At 43.7% G+C, this 26,477-nt stretch overlaps 1 protein-coding gene across 3 annotated transcripts in view; it reads right to left on the bottom strand.

The window, feature by feature from the left end:
- Positions 1 to 12,834: 12,834 nt before the first annotated feature.
- PARP16 (poly(ADP-ribose) polymerase family member 16) overlaps positions 12,835 to 26,477 on the bottom strand; it is a 146,932-nt gene continuing 133,289 nt past the window's right edge. For all 3 annotated transcript variants that reach the window (XM_086958031.1, XM_086958030.1, XM_086958029.1), the window contains exon 7: positions 12,835 to 16,898. In XM_086958031.1, coding sequence (XP_086814157.1) covers positions 16,754 to 16,898 — 145 coding nt within the window. In that variant the 3' untranslated portion in view covers positions 12,835 to 16,753. The remainder of the gene's footprint in view (positions 16,899 to 26,477) is intronic.

Below are 26,477 nucleotides of genomic sequence, written 5' to 3'. Positions count from 1 at the left end.
GCCCCCCGCGGCGGGATGCCTGGCTTTCACCTTGGGGATGCCCAGTACGGGTTATCTCACAGGGAAAAAAGCCAGGACGGGTTCCCAAGGCAAGCGCCGAGATGCTCCAGGGTAAGTCGAGCGCTATATAAGACTGTACAATAATAATAATAATAACGGTCAGTAAAAAAAGAGAAACATTTGCAGCATGGTTCAGGGGAAGAGACCCGAATTGAGGACACTTTAGAATATAAATATCTTGGCGTGAAGATAGACAAGAGTGGCCGATTTCTTGCACAGACGAACAGCATTAGGCATAAAGGCTCGGCCCTGGCAACTTCTTTAAAAGCTTTGAACTCTAAACTAAAAAGCCCATCGATTCAGCCTATAGTGCAGGTGGCTCGTGCAAAGCTACTGCCAACAATTACTTAAGGCAGTGAGGCGCAGAAAGGAAGAGATACCAAAATTCTCGACTCCTAAGTATCAACTACGTATAGGGTCATATTTGGGCTGCCTAAATATACTTCACCCTCGCAAATTAGACTAGCTTTCGGCATACAGAAGCACTATCGCAAGACAAGGGGCATACATCATCACCTGGGATAAAGTACAGAAAGCCCCTCCAGGAACTTTAAATGAACAGCTATGGAAGGAGATGAAACGCTACACCACTTCACCTGCAGCAAGTCATCTTAAAAATGGCTTACTAAAATTGGGATTGAACCAACTCTGGGAAACGCCTACAAATACCAGCGTATTTAAGAAACTGGTATGGAAAAAAGGCAAATATCTTTCATGGCTGCAGGATAAAGCCTCACTCTCCGAAAGGGCTCACGGATGGAGGACTCTGAATACGTACCGTGAGCTATTCTCTCAAAAGTACTTCAATTTGGGCTATGCCATGTATATAAAAACTACCTTTATGAAGTATAGACTTGGTCTGATACCCTGCATACAGCATCTCCCACCCCTGCTAAAGAAGAAGGCGGGCCCTATGTGCCGCTTATGCGGTTCAGCACTGGAAGATCTGCTACATTTACTATATTCCTGCAAAGAACTCCTACAAGAACGGAAACAACTACTGAAAGGTAAATTTAATCAGGGAGGGGTCCGAAGCAGGAGGCAGGCAGGTCTGACATGTTTAACACATGGCGACCCACAACTGATCTGTTCCTTGGTAAAGTTCTTGAGGATATGCAAAAAGAAAATGCCGGAAACATAGTTATTGAAAAAATTAAACCACATACTCAACTCAGCCACATGGCAAAATGCAGGATCAGGAGGAGCTTGTTGTTAAGTACTAATGAGCCCTATTTAGAGCTGTAAGCACCTCATTCACAAGTATTAATTTTTTTTAAATATAAAGGAAAGCACAGACTTAAATCAGATACCCTGGACAATAAATGAGATGTGCACAGTCGGATATAATGTGGCTAAGAAACTGACATTGGATTTGTAAATTTGTATAATTATAGTAGTTTCTAAAAAAAAGAATTTTAAATATAACTCTTTTAGAAGTATGGAGTTTTATACGTATATACGGTTTTGAAATGAAATATTTTGTATTGCAATGGATTTAACAAATTAAGCAAATAAATAAACTTGACTTGAGATGTTCTTGTGACATTGCGTGTGATCTTGGAAGAATGTTTGGGGGAGTGTCTGTAAGTTCCAGGCAGTAAGCTTATTGGATAATTTGTAGAACCCATTTGTCTGAGGTGATTGTATTCCAGACACGTAGAAATTGGTAGAAGCATCCCCCGACAGGAGTGGAATGATTGGGGGTTAGCAGAAGGAAGTCACTTGTTGTTTGCGGGGGAAGTGCGTGTTGAGTTGCCTCTGCTTTTTCCCTTACAGTTGTTGCCTCTAAACCCAACTCTAAAATACCCTCTTGATGAAGGCGATTGGTTGTTGCCCTTGTAAGAGGAGGAGGGATTCTCAGTGGAAATATTTTTGGAGCCACCCCTGAAAAAGGAGCAACAAAAGGTTCCCCTATTTGAAAGTAATTGCAAAACCCCCATGGACTTGGCGACCTCAGTGTCTTTCTTCATTTTTTCCAGCAAAGTGCCACTGTTGGGCCGAAGAGGTGTTCCTTGTCAAATGGTTGATTGAGAAGAGGCTTGCACCTCAGGTTTGAATCCTGAAATTCTCAACCAAGCATGCCTGCGTGTTCACTGCGCAGGCTGCAGCGTCTGCTGCGTCTAAGGCACGCTTGCTTGGGTGAAGATTCCGCTTTCCCTTTTATTCTGCCTGGCATTCTGGTCCCATTTTTTATCGCTTTCTTATTCTTGCTTATAGTCCATTCGTTGTCTCACTCCCGTCTCCATACATTTTTCATTCTGAGTGATATTGATATGCACCTGCTAGATAATATCTGTATGTTGTAGGTGCCTTTGTATTGCTTAATTTTTAACTTGTATGTGCATAACACTTCCAGATTTCCCCCACTGTGTCCCCCACGAGGATCTATCCTCTGAGGAAGGTGAGACCCGTTATAGGTCTGTCACCGAAAAGTACGTCGGCACTGACTTCATCAACCAAGGAACCTGGCGGATCTTACATAATTGTTGCTTTTCTCAGTCTACCTGGATGTTGTTTTTGTCATATATTTATTGCTGTCACCGTATGGACTCTGATTTATAATTAAGAAGTACCTTGATATTTATTTGGCCCCTGTCACTAAGTTACGCAGGGAATATACTCATCCTGTTTAAGAAAAATTTGGAATTTTTGTGAATGCTTTGATTCTATTTGGTTTGCCGCCTTTATTTATTTTTGTAAATTTTGGTTGTTTGATTGGATCCACTTGGGTCAGGATGACTGCCCTAGTATGAGTGTGGAATATATGTGGTATGTTTGGATGTATCCTTAAATGAATGATTGTGGGGGAATGTATTATTATGATGGTATTACTCTGTGTTTAATGTCCTTTTTATTGTATATATGAAAACTCATCAAAGCTCTCATCCTTGGATCTATTCCATACAAAAATTGTCTTTTGATTGTTTGGCCTCCTGGGAGGGAGACTGTATTTTGAGTGACCTTTTAGGCACTTCACATCCATTTCTGAGTGTAGACTCTCCTGTGTTTATTTATTGCACCTACTGGAGGTATTAGTGCTTAATTTACCCTCCTGAATAAGGTAATTAGCCTTTGTGATTAATTTACCCTCCTGAATAAGGTCATTAGCCTTTGATTTATGCTCATCAAGCAGAAATTGCATCAGTTTCTCTAGCTTATCATAATGAGTCCTGTTAGAGCGAGCTAATAAAGCTTGCGCATTAGCAATGCACCAATGATTGGCTGCTTGCGACGCTACCCTTTTGCCCGAGGCATCAATTAATTTGGACTCCTTATCAGGAGGAGAGGCCTCACCTGTGGTCTGCGAGTTCGCTCTCTTGTGAGCGTTGGAAACTACAAGAGAGTCTAAAGGCAGCTGACCCTTTATGTAAGTGATGTCAGTAGGTGCTGGTTTATATTTTTTACTCTACCCTGGGTGTAATGATTCTTGCCCTCACAGGATCTTTAAAGATCTCATCTGTATGCTTAAGCATCCCTATAAGCATTGGCAATGTAGGAGTAGCTCTCCGTGAGAAACTTAGGGTTTCGAATATGAAATCCTCTTCTAGAGCCTCTTTATGTAGCTCCACCCCATGATAATGAGCAGCCCTGTTAAGTAGCCCAATGTATCTTATGTTGTCGTCAGGTGGTGAGGGTTTGGAAGTATTTAGATCCGGATCATTATCAGTGCTCGGATCAGTGTCATAGTCTTGCCATGGGTCAGTGTCCTGTGGCCTAACCTCATCCCCATTCCCATCCCCATCATCCTGCGGGTCAGGTGATAGTGGTGGTGGTGAATTTATGGGTGTGATGAGTAAATTTGGATCAGTGGGTGAAGGTGGTGGAATGTTCGGTAGAGAAGGGTTAGTACCCACTTTTTTACTCTTTAGAGGAATGAGGTAATCCTCTTGCAGGCCCATTTTCCTTTTCTCTGGTAATTTGGCATGAATATGTCCGATGGAATAGTTACCATGATACGCTTTGGTTTCGATGCCAAATGTTTTGGCTCAGCACTGGAATGGGACTACTGGAGCCCGAGCCGGGAGACTTTTCCTTGCGTTTCAGTGCTGGGCCGAAGGCGGGGCGTCCAAATCTTTTTCTCAGTGCCGACCTTGGCCCGAGGGCAGAGGAGGGACCGGAGCCTTTTTCTTCTTGAGTTGCTGGGGCAAGGGGGTTTCTGTACTCATGGTATGCTGACCCGGTGTAACTTGCTCCTCTTCTTCCATGTCGGAGCCGGCCTCAGACATTGAGATATGCTCTTCTTCTTCGGCTGCTTGAGCTTGGAATTCTTCTCTGTCGGAATCTTCGACAAAGATGTCTGGTGCGGAGCAGCTCTGATGTTATATTTTGAAACGTTGTACCCGACTGTCACAGAGCGTTTCCTTGATCGAAGCGATCGGCAAGCGTTGCAGCCTCTTTCGTCGTGTTCCGGGGATAGACAGAGGTTGCACACTTCGTGCATGTCGGAGCACGGAAACTTAGGACGACACCCGGGACAGAGCTTGAATGGAGTCCATTTCATCGACTGCTAGCGAGCTTGGCATGGGTCGGCACAATGGCCCTTCGCGAGTTTTCCGATCGAAGGCCTTTGAGTCAAAACGAAACACTGAGAATGGGGAAAGCGATCGAGAAACAATACAGTTGAGGGTAGTAGATTGCGCGTTGAAGGGAACCCAAGAACCGGTGCCGAACAGAAGCGCAGCAATTCACATCCGAAAACCCGATGGTGGAAAAAAACAATCTAACAATGGAGTCGATGCCCATGCACACTATCACCGAAAGGAGGAGTCACTTACCTTGTGACTGGAAAAGACTTCTTAGAAGAAAAACAAAGTGCAAACATCCGGACCCAACAGTAGATGACAGGCTATGCAAAGCATATGATCTACAGATCATGTCCCTTCCAACACTTATGTACAAGGCCTTTAAGGAATCTACGTACAATTGGTGACTTTAATAAAGATGGTTAGTCTGGCAGCCTCAGGAAAGCAGACAAGACAGATAAACACCCTTGAGGGTGCCCAAGAAGAGCCCTGCTGGGCAAGGATCAAAATAAACAGTAAACCTCGGAAAGGGAAGCAGAAAGAGGGTAGATAGACTTCTTTGAACAATATTTTCCAAATTTTTTCCACCGGCAGGCATATACCGTCTTATTGGAGGGATGTCTGGCTGCTAGAATAACATTACAAACTTCAGGAGGAAGGTCGAAAGCTATCAACTACCACTGCTAAATCTCCACACATGAAGGCATACTACGACACAGGATCCTCCCAAACAGAGCAGCCTGATCTGAGGATCGATGCTTATTTGCAGACGCTTAGGATACCAGACTCCCCGTGCCCATTACAGAAACACAAAGATGACTTGGGCTCAGCCATTCCTGAAAGAAAACATTGTAAACGCCAGCGTGCAAATTTGCTGACATTGCGCAGTCTCTGCTGAGGCAAAAAGATCTCACTGAGGCTCTCTCCACTGCTGAAAGGCCTTGTGCCACCTCCAGATGGAGATGCCATTTGTGATCCGTTAGGCATCGATGGCTGAACTCGCCCACCCTGATGTTCAGGGAACCTGAACAGGTGCCACAGGGTCTCTTGACAAAGAGTATGCAACCCCACTCTGCCCTGTCTGTTTCAATACCGCATAGCGATAGTGTTGTCTGTGACCACTTGAACTAGCCTTCATTTGATAGAGGGTAGAAAGGCTTTAAATGTTAATCAGATCATTCGGACCGCCAACATGTAGAGTCTGATCTACACCTCTCCCAGATGGCCGCCCCTTCCCAGAAGTGACACATCTGTCACTACTGTAAGCAGGACAGTACTGGCCATAGCAAGCACTGGGTGTTTCCCCAGTGGGTCGGAAGGGTGGGGGCGGTTTTTGTTCTTATGGGCCAGTTTTGCAGCAGTGCTGCAACATTGGCCTCTTGTAAAAAAAAAAAAAAGCACAACAGTAGTGGTGGTCCTGTCAGCCCCTCCCCCTGCGGGTCCGACATAATTGCCAGGACTGGTTTGTGATCCCAGCCCGGCCCGGACTGGGAGATCTGTTTGGGGATGGGATAGGGGTCTGCCTCTGACCCAATCGCGGTTCGTGAGCCACCACTGCAGGCCTCGTGCAGTTCCCTCTGAGATCTCAACCATGTCAGAGATTTCCATGATGCTGTGCCCACTTGAACTTCAGGTCCCACTGCTGAGCTCGCATATGCCATCTGGCATGTGTCACTAGCAGGATGCAGGAGGCTAGGAGGCCCAGCAGACTTCGAATCATTCTCACCGAAATCCAGGATAGAGGCTGAAACATCGGTATCATAGCCTGAATATCCTGGACCCGCCATTCGGGAGGATAGGCTCGAAACTGCACTGTGTCCTGAACAGTTCTGATAAAAAGGAGCATCTGTAAGGAGTCAGGTGTGACTTCATCACATTGATAGTGAACCCCAGTGAATGCAGGAGGTCTGCCGTAGTCTGGAGGTGGGACATGAAAGCCTGGGCTGAGCCCGCCTTCAACAGCCAGTGATCAAGATAGGGGAAGACTGGCACCCCTAATCTCCACAGATGAGGTGTGACCATCAACAACACCTTGGTACACTGGTACACATGGGACACTGGTAAGACCACAAGGGAGCACCAGGAACTGAGAGTGCTAGTGGTCTACTGTGAATCGCAGGTAACGCCTGTGAGGAGGCAGAATGGGATGTGAAAATAAGCGTACTGCACGAACAGCGCTACCATCCAGTCTCCTGAGTCCAGGGCAGACAAGACCTGAGCCAATGTGAGGATCTTGAACTTTTCTTTTAAGGAAGTAGTTGAACGCCTGAAGGTCTAGGTTAGGACACAGGCCTTTGTCCATTTTCCGTACCAGAAAGTAACAGGAATAGCAAACACTATCTACTTCTGGCACCAGAACCGTCTCTGTGTCAACCTTGGCCAAGAGAGCCATAACTTTCTCCTGAAGCAAAAGCAGATGATCCTCCGTCAGCTAGTCGAAGGATGGAAGCATGGCTGGAGGGATGGTCTTGAAGGGGAGGGAGTAGCCCCTTCAGATAATCTAGAGACTTACTTGTCCGAAGTGTTTGGCCAGTGTCGGAGGAGTTGGCAAAGCCTGCCACCAACTGGACGCCCATGTCCTTGAAGGGCAAGACTAGGAGGGTTTGGAGGTGGAAACTCCAGGGGGGTGGTGGTGATGTGACCAGACCTCTGGCTACCCGAGCCACAGGGTCGAAACTAACGGTGCCCTAGTCCGTGCAGGGATTGTGGCACTTGTGCGGCTGGGGTAGGGCTGGCACAGTTGAAAGCCTCTTTCCCTAGCCATGAAAGGAACAAAAGGCAGACTGGGGATGGGAGGCCCAAAGGCTTGGCCGGACTAGAGTCCTTAAAGCACTCTAGCGCTAGATCTGCCTTGTCTCCGAAGAGATGGGTGTTATTAAATGGCATGTCCATGAGTACAGCCTTGACATTTCTCGAAAAGTCAGATGGTTTCAGCTAAGCGTGGCGTCTAACAGCCACCGTCATAGAAATCGCTCTGCCCAGCGAATCGGTCCTATCTAAGCCACATAGAATGGAAACTTTGCTGCATCTCTCCCATCTTGTTACGGCTTAGGAGAGTATGGCCTGGGCCTCCTGTGTTATGTCAAAATTATTTATAGAGCGCACTTACACCAGGCGGTTTCATGGCGCTAGGAGCCGAAGGGATGGCGGCAGGAGGGTTACAAGAGCTTTATTCATAAGCTTGTGAAAACAGGAGAGTTTTAAGGAGAGTTCTGAATTGAGTGTAGCATGTTACCAATCTCAGTTCAGTTGGGAGGGATTTCCAAAAACGGGGGGCAGGAAAGGAAAACCTAAGACCATCGTGTTTTTGCGTTTGAAGGTGAGGATAGTGAGCAAGTTAAGGGGGGAGGAGCGGAGTTCGCGTAGGGGAACATATCGGTGGATCCTGGAGGAGATAAAAGCAGGGTCCTGACCAGCGAGGGCTTTGAAGATGGTACAGCCTAATTTAAATGCACAGCGTTTTGCTACCGGGAGCCAATGAAGGCTCTTCATCAAGGGGCTAACGTGTTGATGCTTGGGTTGACGGAAAATGATCTAAGCTGCTTGGTTTTGTACGAGCTGTAGGCGATGAAGCTGGTATGCTGGGATGCCAACATAGAGTAAATTCGCATAATCGATGCGAGAGGTGACCAGGGCCAAGGTAACCAGGGTGAGGGCCTCGGTGGTCAAGAACCTGCAGATCTTCCGAATCCTACAAAGGTGGAAGGTGGAAGAAACAGGAGGATACCACTGCATTGATTTGTGGCTTCAAGGACAAATCGCTGCAGATGATGACCCCCATGTTTCAATTGGTTGGTATACATCCATTTACTGATGGAGATCATGGTGGGTTGGAATTTGGTGATTGATGTGTTGGAATAATCAATGTTGAACACCAACTGGAGATCGTCGGCGTAGTTGAAGGTTATGGCTGGGCTGTTGCATTAAGACACAATCAGAGGTTGCATATATAGGTTGAACAAGAGGGGCGATAAAGCAGAGCCCTGGGGGACCCCGCAGGTCAGTCTTGTTTTTTCTGCCGAGAAGTTGGCCAGGCGGACTGCCTGGAAGCGCCTATGTAGAAAGGAGGAGATCCATTTGAGGGCCAGATCCTGGATGCCGGCATTACTGACACGGTCAATCAGAATTTCATGATTGACCGTGTCAAAAGCAGCCGACAGATCTAAAAGTACAAGGGCCTGGGTGATGTTTTTATCAGCTCCTCTCCTAAGCTCGTCCATGACTGCCAGGATGACGACTCCGTGGAGTGTGCAGGCCTGAAGCCCGCCTGCCGGTGATCGAGAACCTGGGAATGCTCAATAAATGAGCTGAGGCAGTTCGTGACGTGAGCCTCTAGTATCTTTGCTAAGATAGGGGAGCAAGGAGATTGGACGGAAATTGCTCAGCACCGATGAATCGGCATTAGTTTTTTTCAGTATTGGGACGATTACGGCGCTTTTAAAGGTATCTGGAACGATGCCTAGTTTGAGGGAGTTGTTAAGGAGTGAAAGTGGCGGGTCAGGGCAGGTAAGAAAGGCCTCTTTCAAAATGTGTGGAGGGGATGGGGGGGGACAGCAGTCATTAGGGGAGCCCGATCCCACCTTTTTTCGAAGAGCCACAAACTCTTCTCTGGAGATCTGGGGAATTTGGTCGAGCATGAAGGGGTTTTTGCATGGTATAGGGAGAGTGGTGGGGGAAGTAGGTGTACGGATGTTGTTTTTAATAGAGGTGATTTTGTCGATGAAGAATGAATTCAGTGAATCGCATAATATTTGTGAAGGGACAGATTTAGTGATCCGTCCTGTCGGGTTGTGCAAGCTCATTGATAATTGCAAAAATGTCTTTGGCCTTTGTGGATGAGTTCGTGATTTTCAAAGAGAAATAAGCAGTTAAGGTCTGAAGGATGGAATCTTTGTAATTTTTTAGCAAGGCTACATACACCGCTCTCTTCTCGGGTGCATAAGCTCACCGGCATCAGCGCTCTGCTTGTCGGAGTTCTAGTTTTTTCCTTTTTAGGTCGTCGGAGTACCAGCGTTGGGCGTTGTGGGGGCGTTTGAGATTGTTTTTTTTAAAAAGGGCAACCTTATTACTGGCCGATTCTGGCCAGTGATCGAGGTTAGAAGCCCGAAGACAGGAGAGGTGGCTGTTAAAAATGAGCAGAAGTCGCCCGTATTTGGCCTGTTTCCAGTTTCTGGTCAGGAAGTTGCCCGCCAGGGGCGGCTTAGTGGGAGGAGACCTCTGGGACCTGTGACATCACTTGCGCAATCGTTTCCCACAGAGAGTGGGAATAATGGCCCAATAAACATGCATTGTTCACCGATCACAATGCAAGGGGAATTGACCAGCAGTGCTGGGGCCAGAGCAGCTGGTGTGGAACCAGATGAGCCCCCTATGATGCAGCGGGGCACAAAGGCGCACCAGAGGGGTCAGGCCACTCAAAAATGAGGCGCATGGCCTCATAAAATTATTTGAATTGAGTGGGGATCGCTCCTGGAAAAGCGGGGAGGTGCAGAGTCGACCCAGGTGCAGGTTCGGTAGGATGACCCCATGAACACAGAGGATTCCCCGTCCCGTTGTCCGACCGACAGGAAGAAATGGAAGCATGCTTCGACTTCTTGTGCCTCATATCTAAATGTCCTTAAGATTATGAGTGGGATGCAGAGGACTTGCGACTCCTGGAACGACCCCGGGACCTTCCTCTTGACCGGGACCAAGCCCTCAGAGGCGACTGGTGTGGCCTTGCCTGCTGAACAGCAAAGAGCCTTAGGGACTACTCCATCAAAGCCTTCAGAGCTATGGCCTGGAAGTCGGAGAACAACTTGGAGTCGTGGTCACACTCCAAACACCAGAAGCAAACAAAATGCAGGCCCATCACCGACATGGAGCTGTGACAGGCGCCACACAGTTTGAATACTGAAGTCTTCCTAGACATGACTTCCTATACACTGAGAAATTAGAAAAAAGGGGTCGACAAAAATGTTGAAAAAGTCCAGTCAAAAAGTGACAGAGGGTAGATCTTTGCGGATCAGAGCTTGACTGTCGCAGAAAGAAAAGATCCGACGTCAGGGACCTGAGATGGCAGCTATAGAGGCGACGCAGACATCACTTCCAGCGAGGACGATGTCATGCGGAGCTGACCGATGCCACCTACCAGCACTCCGGGATATTGCCTGAAGAAACATCTTCCAGATCCACTCAGCAGACGCCTGAAAAATTGAAAGGTAAGCAATCTGGGGCTAGATGTCTCGATCAGATATATGCTTTATAGGGTTAGATGTTTATACCAAGGACCATTCTCTGGGCTGTCTCAGTCGAAAAACAGCTTCCAAAATGAATCATAATACTTTACACGAAGCACTCTGAACAGAACACAATACTCCAGAAGAGCCCTTAAAAAATGGCATTAACAACAGATGTGGTCTACAGACAAATTTCAGAGAAAGCAGCTACACCAAGAGGTAAAACTGTACAGGCAGTCTCTTCATTGAGAGGACAGTGGTGAAAACCATCCTTTTATGCTTGCCATACCTTCCTTTGCACCTCAGGGGTTTCCCTGCTTTCCCCATGTCCATGATAATACATATAATTATTAGCAATCTTTAAACCATTCATAAAAAGTTGCTGAATCAATAAGATTGCAGCTGCTTGCAAAACCTTCATTTTCCACCAACATCTTATCACCACCCACATTTGCACAACTATAATTAACAATTGATCCAATGCCATGTTCACTTATTGAAAGGGTATTAATGCATTGAAGGAGGTCATTACATAACTGGATGGCGACCTTTTCATTTGTTTATTGGGTGTTTGTAACACAATCATGTAAGCAATAGCTCGCTTCAGAGAGCAAACGGAAGGCAGTAGGTATCTTTAGATTCAAATGATGTGAGGTGGAGGAAGGAGTGATGCAGAGAGAAAGGGTGGATGATTAGGAGATGTATTGTAAAAGGTAGCAGGTATGTGTGGCACAAAAAGACAATTGGAGACATAACTAATTCAAAGTTTTCTTCTTCGCTGAGAAACTCTTGGACTAGAAACCCGGGTTACTCTCACCGCCTTCACTTTCTGCCTAGTGTTCCATTAGTTCTGGCAAAAGGATTCGCAACAAACAAGGCCAGTTACTTGTGCACAAAAATATATAGTTTTGCACTGAAACCAATGTCTGCCCTTATTCTTTACTGTGGCTAAGCATGCAAGGATCACCTTGCTCTCCTGTCCATCCCTTCATTTGCGAACCCATTCTGCGTGGTCTAATATGACATGAAACTTTGAAGCACACAGAATCCTTCGGATGAATGTGAAGTAGTGCAAATAAAAGGCTAATAATATGTCCAATGTAGTGTTTATCACTTTTGTATAAAACATTACATCAAAAATAGAAACAATATATATATGAAATATTGATGCAATTAAGATAATGTAATCAATCACTTTGGAACAAACATATTACATTTAAAGCAGCATTATTACCAAAATTAATTCCACGGCCATAGCTAGTGACAGAAAGGCACTATCAAAATAAAAAAGTGATTATTGTCCTCACATTACAACATTGAATCTGAGTCCACAAAAAAAGCAATGAGGTTCTACAAAATCTATTCAAATTAATCATTCTCATTGTCAGACCTAAGTATACAAGCAGCTGTTTTTTTCATTTAGGAAAACTAGCTACATAAACCTAGAACACGTCACACACAGTGCAAGAACCTCAGAATTAAACATTAAATGCAAAAATAGTCAGGCAGAGGCAAATCTAACGGTGTAACAAAAAAAGATGGAGGACCCAAACCTGTGAGAAAAGGGAAATAAAGGGTATTTTATGCTACTGTGCTTTAATTAAAAAAAAAAAAAAAAAAGGAGTGTAGTGGGTGGAGAACCTTGCAAAGTGACAGGTGTGTGAAACAGCGAGGACTGTGTCAAGAAAAACTATAACGTTTAAAGTGAGCTGTATCCTTGTATTTCCTCTTCTGAAAAAGCCAACATGTTCACCCAGGGCACATATTTGACACATATGCCCGCACAGGATTCCAGATCATTGCGTTCAATCAGTTCCCCATCACTTCTTTTTTAAGTTTGTTGAATGAGCATAAAAAGAAGAGTTAGTTCTTCGGAGGAAGTCTTCATACAGGACTGAACACCACCCTATATTCAAGGGCAGCTCGGTATATCGTAACAGTCACGCCCTTTGAGCATGTCCAGAACCCCTATTGCATCATTTTAGGAAAACATAGCTTAGGCACATGTAACAAGCAGACAAATAACATTAGTGGAGACAAGAACTAAGTACATATAATGTGGGATTCAAGATCATGAAAAACGGTTGGTATTTTTTTAACAATTTAAAGTTACACAGAGATGTCGATTGATTTGCTTTTTAAGGTCTTTGGAGACCTTGCAGTAAGTATGAATAGTAAGGCACTATTTACATTTAGGCATTGTGAATTGAAACACCTGCAGGCTATCAGAGGCCTTCAGGCTGTGAAGTACACACATACACAAACATTTAAAGCACTTCATGCAGGACCTTTAAAAAAATCAATACCATATCAAGCAAAAGCTTTTTCAACATCAAGAAGTGAAAGATTGCTTCAAGGACAATGCCAAGGTTAACCAGGTCATTTATAAAAATAGCTATTATTATTACTATTAATAATGACCTGTCAAGAGCAGGTGCCATTGTCCAATTTTAGTGATAAACAAAAAGTTCGGTCTCAGACTACTACTTCTGTAACATGTTATTGAACTATCACCTTCCCAAGATTCGCCCATAAGAATTAGTCTCTTAATGGATAAGATTGCACAAAAAAATACTCGACCTGCACCTGGCAAACCTGGCTCTAAAGTGCATACAGCAACTGCATTAGAATAGCTAACAGTGGAGGCAACATACTTTAGTTGCAACCCTTACGGACAACTACAACATGAACTGCAAATCCAGCCTAAGTGTAGTGGCTTGATGTGACCAATGTGTATTTCTATCTCAAGATATATCCAAAAAGAAGCCCTAAACCCAATTCAAATATCATGGCATATGTTTATGCTGGAAAAACGTCTGTGGCACAATGTGCCAAGACTGAATGTCATGCTACAAGCTTCCCCTAAAAATATATTTATTCTGGAGTTCAAAGACAATAATTAAAAACAAAAGTAAAACACACATATCCCCTGCATACTGAACGATTAATCCTCTCTTTCTAAGATCTACCCACCACCCACACAGATCAATCTCAGATAACCTATTCATAAGTCACAAAATTGTCACATTCATCTAGATTGACACTCTTATGTTGCAGCACTACAGCTGTCGTTCATCCAAATTCTGCTTTGGGAGCTTATACTACTCACTTGGATTCACTGGAGATGTTAATTAAACAATATTCTTGACTATGTATAAATTATGCCTGTTCGTTTAGGTTCAAAGGACAATGGGATGATGGAGCACTTTTTCAAACTGAAATCATATCAGAATCCAATTTTTAATGAATTTACCACTACGAATCTTCAAACATTTCCATCACTAACTAGTATCTTTTCCCACTCTGGATCACCCTAGGATATGTATAGGAGCTAACAGGGATAATTATTTGCAACATGATTATTCACTTACTTCAGACAGGGGTTATCACACCCAAATGTAAAAAATCATTTGTGAAATGCTCTCCCTATACATATCAAGCCAAGCAAACCTTCTCCCCATATCACAACTATGATATGCAGCCCAGCTGAAGATTAAGAGGTAATCATCCACTTTTAGACATTTGATCAGAAAAACAGTAGGTCATCCGTTGTGTAGACATGGTATGTGGACTAAAGTATTGCTGATAGCAATAGATGATGATTTAAGAATAGAAAGGGATGTCTTGGACCCAGAGGCAGCATTGTACCCATCTACCATTATCCTATTATTTTCTGGCTACACGAAGTTTGAATTCCATGGAATGTTTGTCGGATTTCCTCTTTTCCATGAAGTCAAGCACTTGCATCATTTGTATCGTACAGTTTAGCACTAACCTGTGGATTTCTACAGGGATCTGCTTGACTTGACTTATCACTAGCAATTTTGGTTGACTCCTTTGGATTTTCCTCCAACATATATGCAGACAATAACCAGAGCAGCAATCTATCATTGATAATTTATTTCTAATGTTTATGGAAGATTAGGGATGTGCAAATGATGGCAGTAAGCAACATATCCTCTGACCATTTCACAAAACATCCTTGAGGTCAAAAACTGTTTGAGCAGTTCAGTTAGGACCTGTACCTAATCCAGGACCTCTGGTTAGAAAATCTAGATGTGAACCTTCATTCAGATCAGATGCTTATAATCCCAGGGAAGTAATTTGCAGGTGCAATTATTGAATATGCACACCTCTTGATATAAAGGGACAGTGGTCAACACATTTGTCATAGCGTCTTGATCAGCATCCCGCTATTTATATGGGCCACCCACATACATGCTAAAGCTGCAGACAAGGTTTACAATGAGACCATATAAACCCAGCATTGCCTTTTATTCATTGGCTCCTGATTTCCACTGTGATGAAGTTTAAGAAGGATTCCTAGTTTAAAGGCACTATTCGTCTACACTTCTGGGTGAAGACTACAGTCATCTGTTGCATGACTGTCTGTTATCTCATGCCAAAAAAGGCTACAAGGGGGTAGATGCTTTTCATTCAAAACAATGGCCTCCTGGAACTCTGAACCGAAAGTCATTCATAAATAGGCCGACCGCTTACTTACAATATGAAAAAGGTAACACCACCTTGGTTAATTCGTATTAGTCGGTCTGTACTATCTGATTTTTTTCTACAGTAGAAGCCTACAACTGGAGGCTGTGCTAAAAAAATAAAATAATAAAAGAAAATGTCTAATCTTAATCTACTCCTCAAACTGTGGCACTAACAGTAGAAACTTAAGAATACAACAAGCATGTCTGTGGAATGTCTGCAGGCCTTTATTACCCAGTATTTGTAAAGCACGAACCCTAAGGGTCTCAATGCGCTGGGGGCCATCGGGGAGATCAAGCAAGCTATTGCCCAGAGTCACAGGGTGCTGGGCTGAGCTGCCGCTGGTGATCGAACTGTGACCCACATGCTCCAGAGTCAGCCGCCCTGGCCGCTGCGCCACACCTCTCCCACCCAGGCCTGAGAGACTACATTACACGTTAAATCCCAGTTTTTCCACGCGATAATGGCCTTCAGCCTCTTTCAGATTAGGAAAATGAGCAACAGGTAATTCACGCATTACATTCGCTATACTGGCATCTTGAGGCACAAGGTATCCCAGGTTACTGGCATTGTACATACAGATATTTATGGCTGGGCATGACTCTTGCTCCAGAAGACTGAACATTACATTTCAGAATAATTATTAAGGATTAAAGCTAATAATACATCAACAATCCCCAACAATATCAATTAATCTTGCCAATAAGTCGCCTTTCGGCAGAGGTCCCCAATGATTCGGAATGGTTTCAAAAAGTAGGCTGCTTCCCGGAATGACAGGAAAATCTACCCTTCCATCCACTCATTTCAAAGTCTGATTACTCTTCGATTCCTCAGTAAACGTTCTCTCTCTGATTGGCCAAGATCATTAGCAAACTAAACAAATCTGACCATAAACTCACCAACCACATGGACCCAAAGCCTTATGCATATCTATTGCTCAATATTACAGAAGTGTGAAAAATATATATATGGCTAGGTTTTCCAAGCTATAAGTCTAGTTGGGGCTCACAGTTCACAAGACTGACGTGTTTTTACAAAGCAAGTAAGTGCCCGTGGGACACACCAGATCGGCAAACAAGTCTTGTGCATAGCAAATAAATAGCTTTTGAGCAGAGGTCAGAAAGTGCAGCAATTCAAGGGACCCAAGAATTATAAGAAATTTAGAGGACAAAAAATTGCTATTTAGTATTCTTTGTAGCTACAGCGCTAAAATGGTTACCAAGCGAATGAGGTTGGCACGGTTTAAAGAAGCAGCAAATTAAAGAATTCTAGCTAACTGGAGACACTTCTGCAGCTTTCATGCACATTAGTCTGGCAACTGCCTCAATGAACGAGAAATGGTTTGATTCAGTTTAGCCCGGTCTACCACAAGGGCTCAGACTGCCGTAGTGTCCTCTACAGAAATTGCATCATTAAGGCAGGATGTGAGCGTATTGTCGTGTCCTGCTGATCCACGTACACTCAGCTTGTCCAATCAAAAAGTCTGTTCCAGTAGGAAAGGAATGCTGGGGAGTTGCTCATCCCAATGACAGCCAGCAGCAGAACATACATACCCATCATGAGTGCAAACCGGTGGTTGAAGAACCAGGACGGTGGGCTGCAGGTTCTAACAAAGGCAAAAACATGTCAAGCTCAACTTTACTTCACAAGGACATTGCTTCTACATTGAAAAAACAGAAATTAAATCATTAGACATGTAACTAAGATTATGTCACCAATTAGTTGAGATAGTTAAAGAATTGTATTTCAGCCAAAAAATACATAAAATATTGCATTTTAGTTTATTTCTTCCAAATTGTATTATTGAGTTACTCTTCTCATATTTGTCCCTCTTTGACATGCACTTCTACAGAGCTGTCTTTTAAGAACGGTTCACATACATGATCCAAAATATATTAATGCTTCCTGGCCCAAGCTCAAATAACACAAATGCATAAAAAGGGATTATAACTACCTATATACCGTGACTTACAAAATGTAAAAAAAAACATTTAAAAACAACAGATTCCTTTCCTACCAGAAAAAGTACTTTTCAGAGACCTGAAGTGTAGTGACGAAAGAGTGTAAGACAGCATATGGAAGCTCTGAGCGGCAAACTTTGCGCAAAGAACTTTTGTTATGTTATAAATGTTTATATAGCGCTCAAAGGTGTTTAAGTGTTGCTTTAAGTGTGCGATCAGAGAAGATGGATAGGTACAATGTTGCCTCCATAGCTTAGAAGAGCCATGTTTTCAATGCTTTCCTTAAATGTAGAAGATTTTGGGAGTTTTTCAATTCAAAGGGGAGGGAATTCCACAGTTGGGCGGTACAGGTTAAAAAGGCTTTTGCCGCCCCAACGGGCAAGTCTGAACTTGGGCACCTTTTGATAGGGAAAAAATAGTTTAAAAAAAAACACAAAATATTATATTGCAGTTTTACATATATTGCAGGACAAGCAATTGCCCACAAGAGACACATTTCACTTATATTGTTCACATTTCATATGGGAGGGTTGGACTAGTCCATGGTCATTCGGAAGTTCACCCAAATATATTTACGCCTATAATTTAGTCCCTGTCCAATAATCGCTGACAAAATCAGTGTCCCATATTCTGATTCCCTCCTCCCTTTATTTTGGATCTCTCTACCCCGTTTTGAGGGTTGGTTGGCGCTTCCACAGGATCTATCATCAGATTTCTTAGCAAATACCTCTAGTATAGTACCCCATGTTTCCAGTTTAAGGTGGTTAGCAGTTATGCAGTGTTGCCATTGCTGCGGTCGCCCACCAAGCAACATCATATTGTAATATTGCATTAGCGGGACCACCAGACGATACCCAGCATATCCCTATTCTCACTTGGCGAACACTAATTCTAGGTCTAGGAAGCTCCTCTAGTATTGCCCTACCCTCTGTACAGCAATGCCCCTAATAAGCACGCTTCAGGTGACATCACTGGGCAATATGCAGCCCTATTAATGTGAAAGTATTTCTAGAGCACAAACTGTTACTCCAAGGAGTGTCCTGGCACTGCTGCAGAAAAGGGCTAGCAAGGGGGAATATGGAATGATGCCAGTTTTGGGGGAATAAGCCAAGTTTTAGCATTTTCCAAATAGAGGGGTAGCTTTGATGCATTTAAGTTCCAGAGAAAGTTTATTCCATAGAAAGGAGCCTAATCTGTGTAACAAATAATGGGATAGATGGAATTGTCAATGGGCAGGGAGACCGGATTAGCAACGATATAATGAACAATATTGAAATGAAATTATTTGTGATGATATTACTAAACTAGAGATTTCCTTGGATTCTCCTTTTCTTTTTGTTCTTTGCTTTTCTTGGTCTTCTTAAGTTTTTTTGTTTTCCTTTCCTCTTTTGTTCCTTTTCTTTTCTACTTCTCTAATTTTTTAAATGTTAAAAGTTTTTTTGTGACAATACCAAGATGATGTATTGTAAGTTTAGAATTTTGCCTGTATTGGGGGGGGGGGGGGAGTTCTTAGGGGTGGGGAGGTTGGGTTAATGTAAATCACTGTAAAACGCAATAAAAAGGTTAAAAAAAAAAGCAATTGTCAAATTAATCTCAGCCACAGGCACTTGCTCAAGGCAGAACTCCAGTCCATCGCTTTTCATCCACAATGCCACCCTATTCACAGGCCTCCGTTTATGCAAATTAGTACTGTTTTCTGCACAGTTAGATCTTGGCAGTAAAGCAGCTTAATTCCTATGGCATAGTGAAAATGGGACTCGTGCCTGAACATACCCGTCGCACTTAGGGTATCAACTGCAACAAACAACAAGATGATGGATGGAATGGATGGATGGATGGATGGAAGCCACTGGTTATCGCCAAGCCCCATTTCAACCTATAATTTTTCACCCACCACTTTCGACAAAGCCTTATGCAAACCAGTACTGACCATTTTCCTCATAGAAAAGGCCTATCCCAGACTGCCAGGTGAGGGCCCCTCCGGAAGGGAACACTAGCAACCACAAACCAGTTTCTATCAACTTGAGCATCTTCAGTAGGGTTCACCTTGAGTCCAATGCTCAGCACACCAATCACAACCACTTTTATGAACTCCAATCAGGATCACCCACTAACCCATGCCCCCATGGACTCTTCAACCTCGGAAGAGACGAGATCAGCTCCCAGCTCACCATCATCCTAAATGCCTCCAAACCCACAGCCACCTTCCCAAACACAAAGAAACACATGGAGGTTAGACCCCTCCTCAAGAAACCTTCAGCAGACCCCAGTGAGCTCCAGAACCGTCCCATCTCCCTGCACCCGTTCCTCGCCAAAGACCTTAAGAGGGCCATCAACCTCCGACTCACCGAACACCTGGACAGAAACAACCTGCTGGACCCGTCCCAGTAAGGTTTTAGGACCAACCAGAGCACAGAGACAGCCCCGATTGCCGCAACGGACTACATCCGCAACCTACTCAACAGACTCAGAGAATCAGCCGCTCTTATCCTCCTAGACCTCTCTGCAGCTTTAGACACCGTCTCCGACTACACACTCATCGATCGACTACGCCAGATTGGCTGATTCGCTCCCATGGATGACAACCTTTCTCACGGGACACACCCAGAGACTCCGCCTCCGTCCCCTCACCTCACCTCACCTCGCAACCCAAGCACACCATCTGCGGCGTACCCCCAACGCTCATCACTCAGTCCAACCCTCTTCAATATCTACATGACACCACATGCACATTTTCAGATCGCACATCATCATAATTTCTTACGCCGACGATACACAGCTCGTCTTCTCGCTCTCAGTGGACAAAGATCAATTTCCACAACTGTATGAAGAACATCTCGGCATGGATGAAAAACAAATGCCTAAAGCTCAACACAGACAAAACGGAAGTTCTGATGTTCGGCAGACCCACGCCCTCTGGAATGAAGCTTGGTGGCAGGTGGAGCTCAGACCAACCCCTACGCTGAAAGACCAAGCCATCAAACTCGGCATCACCCTGGACAGCAAACTCTCTGTGAAACGTCAGGTCAATGCAATTTTCTCAGCCTGCTGCCACACAATCCACATGCTCCACAAAGTCTTCAGATGGCTCCCCGTCAGCACCAGGAAAACTGTGACACCGGCCCTCATCACCAGCCGACTGGACTATGGGAATGCACTCTATGCAGGCACCACCACCAAACTTATACAGAGACTCCAGACAATCCAGAACACAGCAGCCAGACTGATCCTCAACCCGACCTAGTGGACACATCACCCAGCACCTAAAAGACCTCCACTGGCTCCCTGTAGAGAAGAGATGGCATTTCAAGCTTCTGATCCACGCCTACAAAGCCCTCTATGACCAACGAACAGCTTACCTGAACTACCGCCTGCACTTCTATCGACCAACTAGGATTCTCCACTATGAACACCTCACCCTCACACAGATACTGTATTAGGGCTGAGCCTTGCATTTCAGAGGGTTAAGCTAACATGAGCTTATTAGAAGTTTAAACACTATTTTACCGTTTGCTGTCTTTTGCACACAGCACACACTTTAGCTATTGTTTAGAGTTAGCCTGAGTGTTTTACTTCACATGAGAATAACTTGTTTTTCTACATTGCTAGACTTGCTTCGTAAGCTTAGTCTGAATAGTGAGTGCCAAGGCCTTCAAGGTTATCTAAACACTGTAGCTGTTGTTCAAACTGATCAGTGCACGATCTAGCCATAACATATATGCAGCTGTGGCCAACTCAGATACTGGCGCCTTTAATAATGCACTGTGTGGGCATGATTGAACGCACTTGGAGAACATTCGTATGCTGAGAGCTTGTGCAGAACTCTATGTGATTCACTCCTGCTAATCTTAGAGGTATGGGGTCGCCATGCAAGCCTAAGAGACCTTCTTTAGTTATAAAATAACCTGCTAGCAAGGGAGGTGGAAATATAGGTACATATGTAACCTATTTCCATTTAGCATTATAATGCTTTCTCCCTTTGTATTTTATGGAATCGTAACTATGCTGACAATCTTATATCTTATCATATGTCTGCTGGTATTAGCTAATATGCTGCACCTGAGATCACGGCCTTAAAATAAATATTTTAAACTTGCACGTGTCTCCCTTTACTCCCTGTTTTGGACTGGTATGAGAGTATAACGAAAGAGTGCTCATCTTTCCCACCTTACCTGAGGTAACCTAAGCCGCATGTTCTGGGTTGTCTAATGATTGGTAACTTTGCCATAGGACGAAGAGTTGATGAGACACTTATGCTAGTCTATTAGGGGATTTTGATTACTAAGATGAGTTTTTGGCAAACCCTAATTCACGGAGGTCCTGAGTCTCTGTGCACAGTTCTGTGTATGAGCAGAATCCCTGCAACAATACCATGTATCTGCAGCTGCCACTCTGGAGGATGCTCCTTCTCTCAACTCACTACCAAAGCCAGGAAAATCCTCCCCCTGCACCTTTCGCTGACTCACTTCGGGAAGGGACTCAAGACCTGGCTCTACGACTGATACCTGCAGCACAGCGCCTGCATACCCTCTAGGGTTATTAGCCACGCTACAGGAGTAAGACTTGATTGACGGCTATATAAGATCAAATATATGTTTCTGTGACTATATCGAACCAACACAAGCATATTATGGGGCATTCTGAAGTCATGCGATAGTGGTCGGCACTGGGCAAATGACATCTGGTACCGGTGCCCAATCCAGTTTCAAATATCCTGTTTAGACTGACAGGCATAAGGTAGACCCTGTGTAAGAAGTTAAACTGTATTAATTTAAATCTACTCTACCTAGAAATATATGCTACACATGCCACCATTTCGTCACAGTCATCATTATCAATCCCTTATGCATGATTTCTTCCCCTCACAACTGCACTCTGCAAGATGGTTACCTAATATCTCTAGGACCTAGTTGTAGAGGTGCAATACCATCCCACGTCCAGACCCCTATGCTAGTAACACTTGCAGGCTTCTGTCTTTAGGTAGTTCAATATCACTGCTGTGCCATATGGCCCTTACAGTGTGTACTAGGGATCTAAATGACAAAATAGTTTTGGTGGTAGCCCATATTCGTACAGCACTTTTGCAAAAGTATTAAATGCACCCACTGAGTACGTCGCCCACTTTCTCAAACATAAGTCCTCCCTCTGGGGTTTCAGACCAGTGCTCCAAGCATTGCAGGAGGAATTCTGTGCATATATACTTGGTCACACCATTCAGCTTAATGTAGCTAGCCCAACAATGTCCTGCTGAGGTCACTCATTGTGGGATCAACCTGATCCAAGCCCTTGTGCTAAATAAGGCTCCTCACATTGTGTCAAGGGCTATACCTGCAGATAAATATTCAGCTTCTGGCACTCCAGATTGGGAAATTCACTTAGCAACATAATGAAGCTGTGCTACTGTGTAGTTTTTGCTACTCATTGTTAAGTACTATTTAAAGAACAAGGGAAACCCAATATGCAATTGGTCAGGAACCTTGGGTAAACTTTTGGTTTTCAGTATCCATTTTAGCTCCGCCTTGTTTAGCAGCTGATGTATATCCGCGCCTCTTGGAGGTATTTTTATCGTAGTGATGACTGTCCATTTTATGTCCATTTCAATGTGGCCTGTTGCAAGAAAATGGTCCACCAGTGGTGCGTCAGGTGTTTTGCACCTGATCCTGCTCCGATATTGGCAAATCTGGATGCGTGCCTTCTGTGTAGTTTGCCCTACGTAGATTTTATTACATGGGCAGAAGATCGCATATATAACATTTGTGGAGTTACAATTTGTGAAATGCTTTTTTTCAAACTTTGTTTGTTCATGCACAAATTCCTTCCCTTCCATGGTTGCGTCACATTTGATACATTCAACACACTTGGCATGCCCTACTAAGGGTGGGAGCCCCCCATAAATCATTCAGTCTCTTTAACTTCTGTGGTGGGTAGTGCGGCCCGCACCAAGTGGTCTTTTATGTTCCTTGCCTTTTCAAAGGCAAACAAGGGTCGTTCCACCCGCATTGATCACTTTGTCTTTGTTCTATCAAGGTAGAAGGACCCAGGTGGTGTCCCACTTGTACTGTGTATAAATGTGTTTCTCTCTATAAATGTATTGACTATTAAAATTCTGTCCGGCTGGACAAAGGAAATAGAGCCTATCTAGTTACTATTTAATATCAAGTATATCTGTAGGTTGTCTAGGGACCGCTATCTTTAGTACTCATTGTTAAGGGCTCTTAGGCCTATCTTTAGTTGCGGGATGACCGCTTATCTAAGCTATCCTACGCCTTCCATCCTTCCAAATCAGGATTGTTAATAGAAAATCTAGTTATTTGAAAAATTTGCAGAAAAATATGACTTGCCATTTGGTGAAAAAGTACAATAATAAAGCAATATTATAATTTTAGATAATGCTATCCTTCCCATCACCAACAGTGAAGGCATTAACCAAAACTGTATTGAGCTCCTGATTACCCTCAGTGGCGTGAACATATTACCATCTATTAAGTCGCTGATGGTAGATCTGGACACCCAAACAAGTTGGCATCAACTGTAGAGGAAAGGGGTCAACCCACTGTTTTGAGTCTAGGTTTGTCTTATGGAGTGGGACCAGGGAAAATTTCTCACAGTTAGCCTTCAAGCCTGAAAATGCGCTAAAGGTACTGAGCGACTGCATTACCTCCTGCAACTGTGCTTCAGCTACAAAAGATGTCATAAGTGGAAAGGGATAAGATGTGCCATGTTTCAGATACACTCACACCATATTCTGCACCATACTGTTTAAACTAATTTGCCAGTCGTTTGGTAGCGTATGCAAATAGAATAAGTGACAGTGGCCTCCCTTGCCTGGTGCCACACACTGCACTACTTACTGAAACAAGTATGCATGTCCCATTTGCACCCTAACCACAGGGCCCGCATACAGCAGTTTTAACCAGATTGACATTGACATTGCAAAATTAATTTCCTTCCTTCACTGCGTAAAGAAAAGACCAGTTTAGGAAATTAAAGGCTGCTCTATGTCTGGTGTAGCCGCTGAATCAGGTATTCTGCTGATGCACTGTCCAGCACCAGCACATGGAATAACAGTCTATGGTTTGAGGAAGTATTCTGTCACTGAACAAAACCATTTTGAACAAGGTGAGTTAACAATGGGTGCAACGTTAACAAATTGCTGAGTATTATTTAGTCACTGAGCTGAGCTCCAAGATGAGGCCAGGTAAATCAGATTGGAAAAAGGAATCCTACTTTGCTACAAAGTTTGGTGATGTTGAAAACGGAAACAGAGCTTTCGGGAAATGTGAGAGAGGGCTACAAGATATAAACGGTACATTGGGGAGCAATTATCCTAAGTGTTTGAGGATCAGAGTTTATTGTCTGGGATGCCACTGTCTACAAATGCTAATCAACAGGCACCCATTACGTTCTCAGAGGTAACCAACAGATCAGCCCTTTATAATCCTGGAGCCCGTTTTTGGGCCTGCTACTGTAGAACAAACCCTACAAAAAGCGCACATTTGAATATAACCATTCTTTTCTTGCAGTACCTCTTTAGCACTTTATCTTAGACTAGTATAGATTTCCTCCTTAAAAATCAACTAACAATTTCTGAATAGAAATGTTTAAACTAAAAAAAGGATAAGAATTTGTTACATACATCCCTTTTTGACAAATTCCAAAACCTAGGCCAAGATGATTTCAACAGTATGTGTCTCCTGTCCACATCCTCACCAGGTAGAAAAGGGAATCCTTCACATCTCTCCCCCACACTCCAAAGAAACCATTACCAGGCATCATGTCATGATTTTTGCACCCACCCACCAACAAAATATCACAGGCAGCATGCATAACTTCAATAAAAAAAAGTGTTCTCAGTGAGTTCCATCTCTAGCTATCCCACCACCTTCTCACGCCCACGTGCAGTCCAGTATTTGGATGACCTGCAAGCGCCCTATCAAACCATACCACACCAGGTTGTCATGGGACACACATCCAGCCCACCTAACTGCAAAACAGTTAAATACTTGATTGTTCTGCCACACTCCATTCGTAGATAGTTCTAGATCATCAATTTCAAAACTCTGAAAAGAGGGCAACCTGTCAAACACAACAAACACCGGACTCCTAATTTTCAGTTAGCACATGCGTGCACACTTCAGCTATAAACTTACCACATTTTTAGAAGACAATTTGAGGCACCCAAAGTCTCTAGTCATCATTTATACTGTTAATCTAAACTGACCATATTTTGCAGGCTTTACCATGTGATTAAGGCTTTTTTTTTTATTGCATTAATTTTTGTACTCCAACTTTGTTGTTTAAGAAATGGTGACTAGGTGAATTTTGTGTGTGTTATTTCATACATGAGGTTAGATTTATATACGGGGAGGATTTGGTGAGGACTAGATTTAGTTCAAGCATCTATTAATAAGTAAAAACCATGAATATGAAGAGGGTGTACTTTCTTCTTCATTTCACTGTTCCGATTGAGAACACTAGCAACATTCAAAAATAGCTCCAATCTCAGAGTGAACATTTCTAGTGACTAATAATGTATCGGATTGGTTGAAAACCGATCTGAAAAATGGTCAGAGGGCTGTGGTTTTGTTTTCCTCGCATATGATTGAGAACCTCAACATGTTCGCAGATCGAAAGCACAAAAACAAAAGAAATCGCCTGTTGCGCCATCATCACAAATAACATGTGAAACCAGTCAAAATGAACAATGGTACCATTTATCTTTGCATGGCTGTTCACGTACCCCAAACACACAGAATTCCACATTCTGTTTTGTCTAACGGCTAGGGTGGGTGTCAGGCATATTCGTAGCGTGGCCTACACAGAAGGAACCTTCATTCTATCAGACTAATTGAGAACATTCCTCAAAGGTATTTCAGGAATCTACACTGATGTAGGACGCTCCCATGGGTGCCTAGCTAGATTTTCTCCACATATGTGCACCTCCGCATAAAGGTGTAGGGAAAACACACCAGGACATCAGACAGCTGATGATGCAGTGTCAACTTTGCAATTGCGAAAAAAGACAACAGGCTAGTGGTTTGGAGATTAGGGAAGGAATACGCAGGGGAAGGCAGTGAGGGGCGTAAAGAATTTCATGTCCTGTGGGAATCACCCGTAGGTAAACAAAAACAAAAAATAATGAACATCTGAATAAAAGATAATTTAGGAGCCGAGCCGAGAAAACATCAGCTTACTGGTACATTACATCCACATCTTACAAAAGA

The sequence above is a fragment of the Lissotriton vulgaris genome, chromosome 2_1 (assembly GCF_964263255.1).
Source record: "Lissotriton vulgaris chromosome 2_1, aLisVul1.2, whole genome shotgun sequence".
Classification (NCBI taxonomy): Eukaryota; Metazoa; Chordata; class Amphibia; order Caudata; family Salamandridae; genus Lissotriton; species Lissotriton vulgaris.
This window is presented reverse-complemented; position numbering and strand designations above follow the sequence as displayed.